A 13,786-nucleotide genomic window follows, 5' to 3' on the forward strand; every position below is an offset into this window, starting at 1 on the left:
TGACAGCGTCACCAACTTGGATAATTTGACAATTGGTTATTCACCGTCAGAATATCATTGGGTAGAATTCCTAAGAAAGTGTTGTGCAGGTGTTCAGTGCAAGCATGGATAATCACTATTGCACTTCCCAGCAAACACTAATTATGGACGTATATGTAGACATGCATCATTATGGAACAAGTATTACTGCTCAGTTTAGAACTTCTGAACAGTCGTATTACAAAGCAACTGCAGGAAATGTGCAGCTCTCATGCTACTCAGCAGAGCATATCAAGACTGACATCAGGAGTGCACACATTTTTAGCTAGTTTGGCATATGTTAGAAGCCTTACATTAGTAAATGTGAAAGAATTAGTGAATATAGTGGCCATATGACATAATGTCAGTAACTGATATAAATGTTTGCACTTTTTCACTAACATTAGCAATGGAAGCCATGTACAGAAGTATTGGCATTATATGGCAAGGTTTAAGCACCTCATACTGTGTCAAATGCTGTGTATGGTTAATGACAGTAGGTGGCCAAAGTCTTATGGCCAAAGCTATCCACAGCAAAATGTGACAGAGAAATGTGGATGTGAGCAAGCAGAGGGAAACATAAGCACAGCATACAGGACAGTGAAGGGGGGGGGTATGTGTAGGGAAGATAAATTTGCTTTTTTGTAGGGATAGAGCCATCTTTTTCCATTTCAATAAGGAAGGAATGAGAGGTAATGTATGGAAGTGAAAACTGGGAATGGAAAATGGGTCTAAAATACTTTGCAGGGACAAACATGAAAACATAAGCCAGCCCAGAACTGTGGCTGGGCTATAGGAGAATGAATGGCTGTCCACCAGAAAATGGCCTTCCCCATCTCAGGTGACCATCAGAAAAGGGTCTTCCCCATGTTAAGTGTGGCAACCACATCCACAGCAGTCAAAGTAGCTATAGCACATCATAGGTTCATAGATAGGTACTAGGCTATCAGCCCAATGGCCTAAGTAAGCCTAGCCAACAAAGTTCCCTGGCTTACTCCAACCCAAGAAAGTTAGTTTCCTATGCCCCTGTCGAGCAGAGCCACATAAGTGATCCCCGGGGTGTATTTCCTATTTCCCATCCACTCATCAAGATTTTTCTTGAAGAGTGTTAATGAGGAAATTTGCTTGACATAGATGGGTAAAATTATCAACCCTTGCAAGTGTCTAACCCAGGACCCTGCACACTACAGCCACAGCAATTTACCACTAAGCCATCTGAGCTCGCTGACCACTGAGGACCTGTGGTGTAAGTGACTGTGATTCTTCTTCCCCATTAGGTGGAAATGCATAGTGGAAACACAATGAGAAAGTCACTTTAAGTGTGACATGTCAGTCCTGAATATTCCGCTGAAATAATAGACTTTCCAGCCTCCTGTGGCTGCCCTTTTTATTAAGGCATATGTCCTCCCTTGCTGGACATTAAAGGTGCACAGAATTCAAGCTTGGCAGTTTTACATTTTGCTGGAAAAAAATCTGTTTAAAATATTAAAAATAAAACTTGCAAGACATCTCTGGGCACTTCCTTCACATCTGCTTTCCACTAATACAGGACAGTTCAGATGGGTAGAATCACAAATTACTGAATCTATATATGCATTGGTCATCAGACCATGGAATGCCTATAGTCTAATTAGCTGGAGGTCTACCTCATAGTAGGCATCCACCCTTTTTAAAAGAGTCACCATAGTGACCCAGTAACCACAAGGATAAGCCCATATGAGGGAAAGTAAAGGATTAATTTTGTTTCTCTCCATATAGAAAAGCTATACCTTAGAGTGCTAGAAGTTATCCTTGTCAGATGAGAGCATTACTAACCTAATCAAAACAGGTGGCATACAGAAAAGAATGCAAGGTCATGTAACAATTCATTGGTCAGTTACATGACATGCGGCTAATTGTACATCTTGTGCACCAGCCTTCATGTGACCCAGAACTCATGTATGGACTGCATAGAATGACTGTGGTGCACAAAAGTGTAGTTAACCAATTCAGAGACAAACACCCCCCCCCCCTACACACACACACAAACACACACAGATGCCATTAATGTTAATGGCAATCAGTGGATATCAAGTTGTTGTGCTTCTGTACATAACAAAGGAAGCCTTGACTTCTTTTGCACACATTTATTTTTCCTTTCTACCATATAAGCTATCAATAATGGATGTTTTGGAGTTTTTCTTTCATTTATATTTAGGTTCTGGGGCTTTTCTATTAACTTAAGAATTGTCTCAACTTATGAAAGGGGATAAATGGAAGGAATCCTTCACAGCATACCTTACATGTACTTGGTTACTCAATAAACTATAGAGTATTATAATTTTGTAATATTTCTACAGCATAAAGTTGGAGGATTATGTCATATTAGACATTAAAAAAAAAAAGAAGCAATGAGAGTGACCACAACAGTGAGAGAACAGCAGTAGAATAGGAAAGCCAGCTCATGGAGAAGAATTCATTTTAAACAACTGCCCTGAGTAATACAGACAGCAATGCGTCCCTAAAACTAAGTGTAAACACAGCTTTAATACATCTTAAGCATTTCACTGTATGCTAATAATGTAAACCTTGTCTTTGAATACAGACACCATCACCCTTCTTATTCATGTGTAACATACAGCCAATCTATATAATAAATTAGTAAATTAACAGATGCTCATTTACCACAACACAAAATCATACATAATAATACTACACTGAGTGTGTCAGATAAAGCTTCCATTCTTATGCATTGACTACAGCATCTCTCTCTCTCTGCTATGGATACAAAGATGCCACAACTTTACATGTGGTATGCAGTTGATACAGTCTTAATGCAAACAGTGGCTGAAATGCTAAGGCTTTTAGTACACAAGCAATATGTATGATGTTTTCAATTTAATATAAAATACTCAATCCACATCACATAAGTAATGTTTTTATTGTAAATGGACTGAAATGGTGTAGCATTTTCTCTGGTTGCTTTTAAGCTTTCATATATCCTTGCTGTCCTTATTATTTAAATTACCATTTACTAAGTCAGTTTTAGAATTTTTCTGATTGTATCCTAGGATGTTTACAGTTACTTAAAATGAAATCCTGCATAATTGTAACACAACACTGAAAGAATACTAGGCAGTGCAGAACATTAAAAAAATAGTTAAAAGTTAAAACTGACATTACTTACATGACATTCTGCAGAAAATAATTCGGTTACAGTGACAGAAACAGAAACATTGGAAGACCCACTCCCTGCTAACCATAGTTTGGCTCAGCCTTCCGCATTACGTCTCTATATATTTGCCTCATTATCCTGTTTCTAATCCCCCTCCTAGATCAGGCCATGTTACACTGACTGTAACAAATACCCTGCTACAGCATGGCAATGCACAGCTCACTTTAAATATTTAATTAGAGTTTTTAGAAATAGCTCCTCTAAATTCTGCACATTAGGCCTAATCACCTAACACACAGCGAAGGCTGCAGCTAGACTAAACAATGTGCATGTTTGAAACTCATGAATACAGATAAATACATGGGAAGAGCTAGTCAGGCTCCGTTATGTGCAGGAAAGACTTTACTGCACAAATAAAGTTTAATATAAACCATTTATCTGACATACTAGTCTATGCTAGCTACACCAGGTGTTTAGCCATGTATTTAATTAAATATTGAAATACAGAGATATTGCAAGCCCCTCTTCCCTTTGAGGGATCCTTTGTGGAATTTGTTAGACTGCAGTGCAGTTGTAAGATAATAGCGAAAGTGAAACCTTTACCCTCAATTATCATTAAGAGCTGCAAAGGAAGAGCATTTTCATTTGGTTATGAAGTATTCTTAAAGCAATGATAAAGTTAGGAGAGCTCAGAGGACTTCAGCATCTATATATCAGTATCTAGTATAGGGGTTAAGGTGTTTGCCTTACAAACACAAGGTGCAGGGCTTGTGTCTCACAAGGGATAATTGGCTAGGCTTAAAATGGCTCATAAGGGCAGTTAACTTAGTACTAACCTATGAATCTATATTCACTTTTTACCTTTACTTCTATATTTAAATGTGTGAATGAAAAGTGAAGATCAAAGTTAGATAAGATGAGGAAGGGTCTTATTGGCATTTGATAGCCAAGGTACTAAAGTGCCAAACACCATCTTTTATTTAATTATTTATTTCAGTCAAACTACATTTCACATACAAGTGCATGCACAGCCGCATTTATATATATAAATATACATACATACTCACTTTCCCTCTCACTAGGCTTGCAAATATTGCACTACTGCTCCTGAAATGGAACATAAATAAAATATTGTCTTAAGTGAGGAGAGCTGTGAGGATTTTTACATGTGTAGTGATGTTACTGCTTGATGAATAACCTTCCAAAGAAAGCAAGAGAGGTTTACTAGGAACTGAAGTGTATTGTTTATTACTTTTATTTATTTATCCTTTGTTGACGGAATTAGTTCCACTAGGCTAATGGCCTCTTTTCAGGGGACACCTGAGGTGTTCTTTATATTTCTAGGGGAAATTTGGCTAAGGCATCAGGGAACTTCCCTAGCTCTTGTTGATAGATGCTGTGGACTCTTTTACATCCACCACAGCTACCAACAACTCAAGCAGGTGGGCTCTCAGTTTAACATCTCATCCAAAGAACAATGCACTCAGGAGTGCAGCCCCCCCCCCCTTTATGCTGCACTACAGTGTCAGCAATCCATCTACCTGGTGTGGGAACAGAACTCACAGCCTTCTGCACCAGCCTTATCATTCCAGCGCATTTGTTTCCATTTTGGAGGTACATTTCTTGTAGGAGTCACACACAACACAAGACATTCAGATACATTGCCGATTTAGTTTAACTTTTGGCTTAATCATTTGAAACAAATTTAATTATCCACATATAATGCCAGAGGACTATGTGTGACTTTGAACTGTTTGTGTGTGTGTGTGTGTGTGTGTGTGTGTGTGTGTGTGTGTGTGTGTGTGTGTGTGTGTATGTGTGTGTGTGTGTGTGTGTGTGTGTGTGTGTGTGTGTGTGTGTGTGTGTCTGTGTATTTTGTGATGTGACTCCTTGAATGAGAAGGGAAGAAAGGTAAGTAGAACAGAATAATGTAATGCCCTGATCCAATTCATAGAAAATTATGATAAATGGCTCTATTATATGTCATAATATGCATACTTTGTAACAAGAGCCTGTGCAGCAATTTCCTTCTAAGGAAAAGGAATCCCACTAAATAGGAAAAACAACAGTCCCAAGGATGAAGCAGCAGCAAAAACTAATAAAAACCAAACCGCCAGTCTGACCGAACAATGAAGGAATCTACCAGCAGTAGCGAAAAACACAGTGGAAGTTTTCATTCTGAAGAAGTCTTTTGAGACGAAAGCGATATTAAACTATGTTTTTTGCTACTGCTGGTGGTTTCCTTCATTGTTCGGTCAGACTGGTGGTTTGGAATCCCACTAAATATTTATAACAGCTGGTTATGCATGAAAACTTTGTATGTCAAGGGAAGAAAACTGCAGGAACTCCAAAATTAAATCCCATTTCATAAACTAACACAATTTTATCTTACAGAAAGAAGCAGACAAAGAGAGAAAGAATTTTCAGTGGTGTCATTTTAATGTATCTGTTTCTTGTCTTTGAGTCTTTCATATTTTATAACAATTGTACAATCATGTGATACCTGTCTTTAGTGAAAAAGACAAAGTGGGAGTGAGTTAATAAATGAGTGAATGATTTATCTGAAACTGCCACTTCTGAAGTCAGCATTATTTGGATTTGTATACCTTCTGAAATAATAATTTTAATAAGTAAAGCTGCTACTAGATACTGACAAATATAATAGCCAATCTGTTTGGTCTGTTCTGTTCCAACCACCAACTTGATTAAGGAACGTAGGAAAAGCGTAAATATTCCAATTTAAAAAATTATCATGAGGGCACTGTATAAAAGTAAATACTCAAGTTATTAAACATTAGAAATGAGACTGCACTTCTGCATTAATTCCTCTAGTACTAAATGCAACTTCTTATATCATTACATCTGCTGTTCTCCATACAGATTACTTAATTTTGTGGAAATGCATTCACATAAATTAAACTTCTAGCAGTAAAAGCACAGATCACAAATCAAAATGTTTTCTGTCTTGTAAACAAAAATTTTAGATGGATCTAAAATGTTCAAATATGACATAATGTGACATAGATTGTTAAGATGCTTTACTTCTCTGTCTGCACTGACAGCAGTTAAGTATGGCTCAATGTATCAAGTCTTAAACCTTGTCTAACTGTGTGGTTTAATAATAGAACCATTATGTTTATCTGAAACCAGAGACCTTGGATCACAGTTCTGTGGCAGATGTGCCAGAACACTGAGATCCTGAGTACACAAATGATCAAAACATATACACACTGAGTGTCCTATACAGTTTATGTGAAAACAGGACACAGGAAAAACTCAACTAAAGTATTTTTGAAAACAGCAAGCCTCCCTGCAACGTTCATGTAAGAGTTTCATTCCCCATATCTCCTTATCTTATTATTCTCAGTATGTTTTCTAGAAGGTGGTGATTTCAAGCATTGCAACCAAGCTACAATATAGGTAAATTGATATTTCTCACACTTGAGGCAGGCAAAGAGAGCAAAACATACAGTGCCACATGAAATAAAGTTTGAACATCTTAAGAGTCAAACAGCTATTGCTTAAAGACCTAGCGAGGGAATCAACACTTTGTATCCTCTTTTTCCAGATTGGGTAAATTTCCTTCACATTCTTTTAAATTGGAATAAAAGTCATATTCCAGCTAAATTCAACTTGTTTCTTTCTTTATTTCTTTGTTATAACCTTTATAGTGTGTTGACCCAAATCTGACCCTATCAGACACTGTTCAAACTAAAGGCAAACAAAACCAGAAATTATACTGATTAAAACCGAGCCTGAGTTAGAAGATTACAACAAATAAAACATGAAATACATATAAAGTCTAATGGAATAAGATGAGCAGTAAGTGTAGGTACACCCTACTCACAGGAGTGGGAAATAAAAGCAAAGCTGGTGAACAAGTTAAGTATACAGTAGTGTCTTTAAAATGCCATTTTATTTTTGTAGTATGGTAAACAGCTTATAAAATGCATGAAATGAAACATGCAATAACAATAAACATGAAACATATTAAGAAATCATAGTAAGACTGTAGACTGACAACTCAGCTAACAGTAATTTTTAACAGAACAATGCACGAGAGATGAATAAATGGATGATAAGGGTTTTATGGCATGTCTAAGGAAATATCATTTGAGGTTATGTACAGAGACACAGAATATTAATATTAACACACTTCATGAGCAGTAAGTTAGTTATAACATAATGGATTATGATCAGCCTTGAGATCAAAACCAAGATGTTAGGTGTTCGAACCATAGATGTCAAGAAATCCACCTTGATAGTGACGTTTGAGAGATGAATCTTGGCATCCAAGTCAAAAACACATGATAAGAGGTATGATAAAAAAAACCTAATCATAATACTTTTTAATGCATTGAGCATTACTTCCATGTACTACAGATGTCAGGAAAAAAAAACAGTGTAGCAGCGGTGTTTCACAACTTCAGACAGCCATAACACATTAAATGCTGCCACACATAGACTAGCCACCCAAGAAGATCACTGTGAAGCTGCTAAAGATGTCATTGGACTTTAAAAAGTTTAACTGATGTTTTAAAGTTGGTTTAATTGCTTCCCACCACTCTTCTCATGTGACTGCTGAGCACTGTTAAGCAGGTGACTAGTGCTTAACAGAATTGAAGGGGTGCTTAACAGTTTCTAAGCACCTTTCTTACATCAAAAAGAAACTTAATAAGCATGTCTTTTCACTGCTTTTGGAGTATAATTACAGTGCCTTCTACATTACAGATTAATTTTGTTGAAGCCAATTATTTTTAGCAGTCAGCAGAAATAAAATAATAACATCTGGGGTTTAAGATGTTGCAAAAGAACAACTCAAGACAAAGGAAACAGAAATTCTGCATTTTACTAGTATGGTAAATATTTAGCTATGGTAAGGGGTCAGAGGGTAGTATTGATTCTCTATGCAGTGATTATTAGGGATGTCCTAACTGATGAAGAAGTCACCTAGTCTTATGCAGGAAAGAGCTTTGTATAGCAGGTTTGCTAACACACTGATACGTATGACATGCCTCCTTTTTGAGGGTGATAGAGGAGGCTAGGTAGGAAAGGTCTGGTAGTAGAAACACTGGCAGTACTTTAAGTCTACTCTCCTGAGTGAGAATGTACACACTGTTAAGCTAAGCTAGTTTTGGCAACAACATGAGTGCAGCACAACCTAGATGAAAGTCAAAGTTTAATGAGCAGGTATTTTACACAATAGTCTATTCAGGTATATGCCCTTTATGTAATGTTATGCAGTTTTTTGGAATGATTTGTCTTTATTTTGCAAAATGTGATGTACTAGCATTTAAAACATTAAAAAACCCTGGCATATTTATCCATCGTTTATTAAGTCATACAGTTTATTAGGCAACGTTTTCTTTAAGTGTCATACTGATTTTTGTTTGCTTGCTTAAATTTTAAAGTTATGCTGTGCAGGCAATGTACCATGTAAAACTTTGTGCACAGTAAAGTTTAGCCACTTTCAGTATGAAATGCTACGACGATTAGCAAACATCCTGAGTCAAGTTCTGGAACCAAATGATGCATTTATTGGTAGATGAAGTTCAGTTCACTGTGGTGCAGGTGATGCTGTGTCGAAATTTAGAAGAGAAGAGATAAGGGAAAAGACTAAGTATATTTTGGGATGTAAGTATGTAACCAAGCCATCTGCATGCAAAATGGTAGATAAGGAGATGGCAGCAGTAGAAATGTCAACAAACTTTGAGAAAAATATTGTCCTTGATTTGAGCATTGAGTTGCAGATGCTAAAGTGAGATTTCAGAGATAGTAGTCTTGCATTTCAGATGCATTTTCCCGTTATTCACGTAGCTTTCATACCAGATTAGAGAAGCCCATGAAGTGCATGACTGGAATGTTTTAAAAATATATTTCAAAGTAGGATAAGGGACACTTTAAGGTCAACAAAGCCTGCACAAGCCAAGTGACCTTTGACCCTATCTCTTTTGAAGTTATTGTGAGAATGATGGCAGCTGTTGTGGCATTATACTTCTTACATAATTCAAAATGGAGTATGCAGAGAGTTTTGTGTCATGGGACATACTGCGAAGAAAATAAGAATTAAAGATCCTTACCTAAAATGTAGAGAATGAACATGCCCTGTACATAGGTATATTTTTTTGAATTTCCTGCTTTATAAATAATATAATTGTCGGACACTTTACTACTGCATATGACTCTTTCTGTAGTTATACTATAAAATCATCTAGGTAGTTGATATGGTCTATATTAATTAATAAATAAACTTCATTACATCTTGCATTCTTCCTTATCTATGTGAATTATTCTGTTCAGGCTCAGCTATGCAGTTACCTGCTAATAGGTAACCATATGTTCACTTTCTCCCAGCAACCATAGGTAACTCCACGTTCCTAAGCACCCTGGAGAATATTAGTGTCCAACCTAACACTCTCATACTGGGTGACTTCAACTACCCTTCCATTAACTGGGAAAACTACACATGTACCAATACACTTGCCCAACGCTTCCTGGAATTCATTAATTCCAATGCGCTGGATCAGCTCCTTCTTACCCCCACTACAGGTAGCAACATCCTTGACCTGGTCATTACCAACATGGGTGACCATTGCTCTATACCAATAGTCAACTCCTCCTTGGTTAGATCCGACCACAAACTAATCACCTTGGAAATCCACCCCCTCCCACAAAGGTAACCACCATGAAAAACTTCTCCAAAGCTAACTTTGGGCTCCTAAAAACAGAGGTGACTAACTTCATGGCACCCATGCAATTGGCGAAGAGCTGCATTACCACTGACTCATACACTAATGCCCTGTACGAATATGTACACAAATGCATGGATCTCACCATACCCAATAGAACCAAGACACTCTCATCCAAAAAAAGGAAGCCAATCTGGTTATCCCCTGCCATAAACAAACTCTACAACAGAAGGAGGAAACTGATGTGAAATAAGGTGAAGTACCAAGACTGGAAAAACTCCCTTATCAGCCTCAACAAAAAGTTGAGATCCCTCATCAAATCCTCTAAAGCTAGCTATGAAGACAGAATTTCAGCAGATAGTAAAGATAACCACAAGGCCTTTTATAGTTATGTAAAGAATCTCCATGGCAATACCCAGAATTGCTTGGAGCTATTGCACAATGGCACCTCCTATACCGAGCCACAGATATTGCCAATATATTGGCCGACAAATTCAGTGCCAACTTTACCCTTCTCTCCCTCACCAAATGACCAATCACAATTCCAGTAGATTGCCAGGCACCCAGTATTACTGCTGCACAGGTTAAAACAGCACTGTCCAAGGCCAAGAATACAACTTCTGTGGGACTTGACAATATCCTTGGCTGTGTTCTACATGAACTACAGAGTGAACTGGCACCTCACCTGTGTGCTCTGTTCAATCACAGCCTCACCTCAGGCTTTGTCCCTACCAAATGGCGTACTGCTACAGTCATCCCTCTCCACAAAGGAATAGTGACTACAGACCCTGGGAACTATTGTTCCATTAGCCTGATGAGTCTGATATGCAAAGCTATGGAACACATCATCATGGACCTAATAAACAAGGATACAGGGAATCTCCAATCTTTGGATCCCACACAGTCTGGTTTTGTGAAGGGTAGATCATGCCTGCTCAACCTGATCAACTTCTTTGAGTCAGTCACCAGAGCTGTGGATGAAGGCAAGGTGGTTCATACAGCCAAGGCCTTTGATACCATTTCCCACTCAGTAATCATAGAAAAACTCACTAAGCTAGGCATCAACTCCCATATGACTAGGTGGGTTGCAAACTGGCTCACATGTAGAACTCACAGTGTGAAAGCAGCTGACTCCAAGTCAGACTGCCAACCAGTCATGAGTGGAGTTCCACAGGGTTCAGCCCTGGGTCCTCTCCTGTTTGGTATCTACTTCTCTGAAGTCCAGGCCAACACAAAGGGACTCTGGCTGACAAAGTTCACAGACAATTGCAAGTTGGGAGCCATAATTAACTCCCCAAGTGATGTTGACAGCCTACAGAAAGGCCTCATTGAGACCAACGACTCGTGTCAGAACCATGGCATTAAGCTCAATGCCAAAAAATGTGTCATCATCCTCTTTGGGAAAAACCTGGTTCCCATGAATTACCACATGGATGCTAATCCACTGAACACAGAAGGCATCATAAGAGATCTAGGAACACAGGTTGACAGCAACCTGTATTTTGACCACCACATTGCCACTGTGGTCAGAAAGTCCTTCTATGTGGCACATCTCATTACTAAGGGTTTTGCATCAAGGAAGAAAGAGGTCATTGTCTTCCTCTTCTCTTCCCTCATTAGGCCAATCATCGAGTACAATGCCCCATTTGGCATGTACCTTACTAGACACCTGCAACATCTGGAGAGGCCACAAAAGTACCTCACAAAGAGGATCCTAGGCCTTAAACACTTGTCCTGTATGGACAGACGCAAAAAACTCCAACTATTCTCTGTCTCATATCATCTACTTAGAGGCGATCTCTGCTTGACTTACAAAGCCATGTCTGACCCAGCTCTGTTAGAAATGCTACATCTAAAGAAATCCCATTCCCTCCAAACTACACACTCCAGAGACCTCAACCTCATTACCACAATCAACAGAACAAGCTGGAGGGACAGGTTCATAACTCAGAGATTGCCCATGCTATGGAATAGACTTCCCATACATGTCAAGCGGAGCACCTCACTGGCCCTCTTCAAGAGAAATCTTGATGAGTGGATGGGAAATAGAAAATGAACCCCAGGGATTACTCCAGTGGCTCTACTCGACAGAGGCACTGGGAACTAAGGTCGGGTGGCATAAATCTAGGGTAATCCTATGGGCTAGGCTTGTAAAGGTTCCAGGGCCATTAGCCTAGTACACACCTATGAACCTATGAACCTATATTTGCCACTGTAACTCTTATAACTTGTTTTTTCCTTCTTTGTAGTTTGGCCTGAATAATGCAAGATAACTTTATAAGGGTGTATCTTTGTGTTTAACAAATTAATTAATCTTCTAGTCATCTGGTCTACTACAATTCATGAAAACAAAATAGCATTTCAAGTTGAGGACTGGAGTAAAGAGTAGTTGTTTTGTATTTCTGAATCCTAGGGGCAATAGGTTCCTGACATGGCTTTGACAGTAAAAGTGTTGACTTCCAGAAAAGATGAAAAAATACAAGACAAACTATGTGGCACTTGAAAGGAGTTAGTAAGGCAGGCTAGATTTGAGGAGTTAATAAATGATTTTATATTGGCTCATCCTTAGTAAAACTAGTACGCTTTATAGTCATATCATAAAAGTGGAGTTACTATCTTTGATAAAATACAATCTTCAACTGTGACATGTTAAAATTATTATCCAATATGAATTTAGTGATTAAAACTCTCACAATATTTCCTTTTACCCTATTTAATGCACTGTAGCCATTGCAATGTAGTAAATAAACGTGAAATCTATTGTGCATTAGCTAATTGTAATTATAATAGCCTTTCTATAGAACTTTTAGACAGGACAGAATATCAGTTGTTAGTTATTTTATCCTGTCCATGGAGTCTGCTTGGGGTAAGACAGACATAGAACTTTTAGACAGGACAGAATATCAGTTGTTAGCTATTTTATCCTGTCCATGGAGTCTGCTTGCAGTAAGAGAGGCACAAAGAGGCTGCTAGAGTCTAAATATGGAAAACAGGTGGTATTTACATCAGGATTGCATCACTGGGCCATAGTATATAGAGACAAGGTCACAGAGAAACACGTGATTGCTAAGATTTTTAAGATTTTTAGAAGGCAATGATATACAAGGCAGTATACTCTATTTTGATTGGAGTACATCTTCAGTAGATAAGAAAATCAATGTAGATGTTGTCAAGTAGGTTTGCGAAATATGTTGGACTTTACTGTAAATGATTTGAGTATTAAGGCTATCAGATGGTAAAGATCTTCTATGTGTAATTCATGGTTTGAGTCCCACTGTCCCCATTTTCTTAGTTTGTGACTAAGCAAGCCAGTTAACCAACAAGTGCTTGGGGGTCACCCCTGAAAAGAGACATTTGTGCCTAAAGGGGCTACCTTGTTAACAAATAAATGCAATTGATTCTGTACTAAGGTGTTCTAACTGTTGTGCAACAGACACATGCTTGAATAATGCTACCTTCTTTGGATGAACTGACTACATTCATTGTATGCCTCTTTCTATGACAGTCAGCAGCTCTGATATTTATTATATTCAGCTTGCAGAGTGAAGCCCTATGATTAGAGTTGTGGGGGGCTTGTCTTCCACAGAGTAAACATTTTGAAAAGTGAAAATCACTTTGCATTACCTGATTCACTTCTACAGTAACTGACTTGTGGAAGGCTGACATAATATTCTACAGGGTGGCCTGCTAGCATTAGGAAGACATGAGTGGCTCTGAGCACAAAGCACTCATAATGAAGTCAATCTGTGAGAGAAAGGTGATGCTTTATTGCTACGATAATGACCAGAAGAGGTAGCTGTATGTATGTATGTATAACACAGGATATGTTTGCTACGCAAAGTGTTCTGTGTTAATACTTTAAGAAATTTAAGCTGCAGAATTTGAAGAAGGTGGTGCAAACTGGTTATGTTCATGTCTATTGTTT

The 13,786-nt window shown here is 38.2% G+C and overlaps 1 protein-coding gene across 10 annotated transcripts in view; it reads right to left on the reverse strand.

The window, feature by feature from the left end:
• The window catches only part of EVL (Enah/Vasp-like), a 1,573,360-nt gene that overhangs the window by 554,295 nt on the left and 1,005,279 nt on the right, over positions 1–13,786 (reverse strand). The window contains exon 1 of one of the 10 annotated variants that reach the window (XM_044075038.1): positions 3,185–3,232. The exons of the other annotated variants lie outside the window; for them this stretch is intronic. Coding sequence (XP_043930973.1) covers positions 3,185–3,191 — 7 coding nt within the window. The 5' untranslated portion in view covers positions 3,192–3,232. Of the gene's footprint in view, positions 1–3,184; positions 3,233–13,786 lie in introns of those variants that run through there. 10 annotated transcript variants of the gene reach the window in all.

Source organism: Protopterus annectens, chromosome 6.part0, assembly GCF_019279795.1.
Source record: "Protopterus annectens isolate FY-2018-M chromosome 6.part0, PAN1.0, whole genome shotgun sequence".
Classification (NCBI taxonomy): Eukaryota; Metazoa; Chordata; order Ceratodontiformes; family Protopteridae; genus Protopterus; species Protopterus annectens.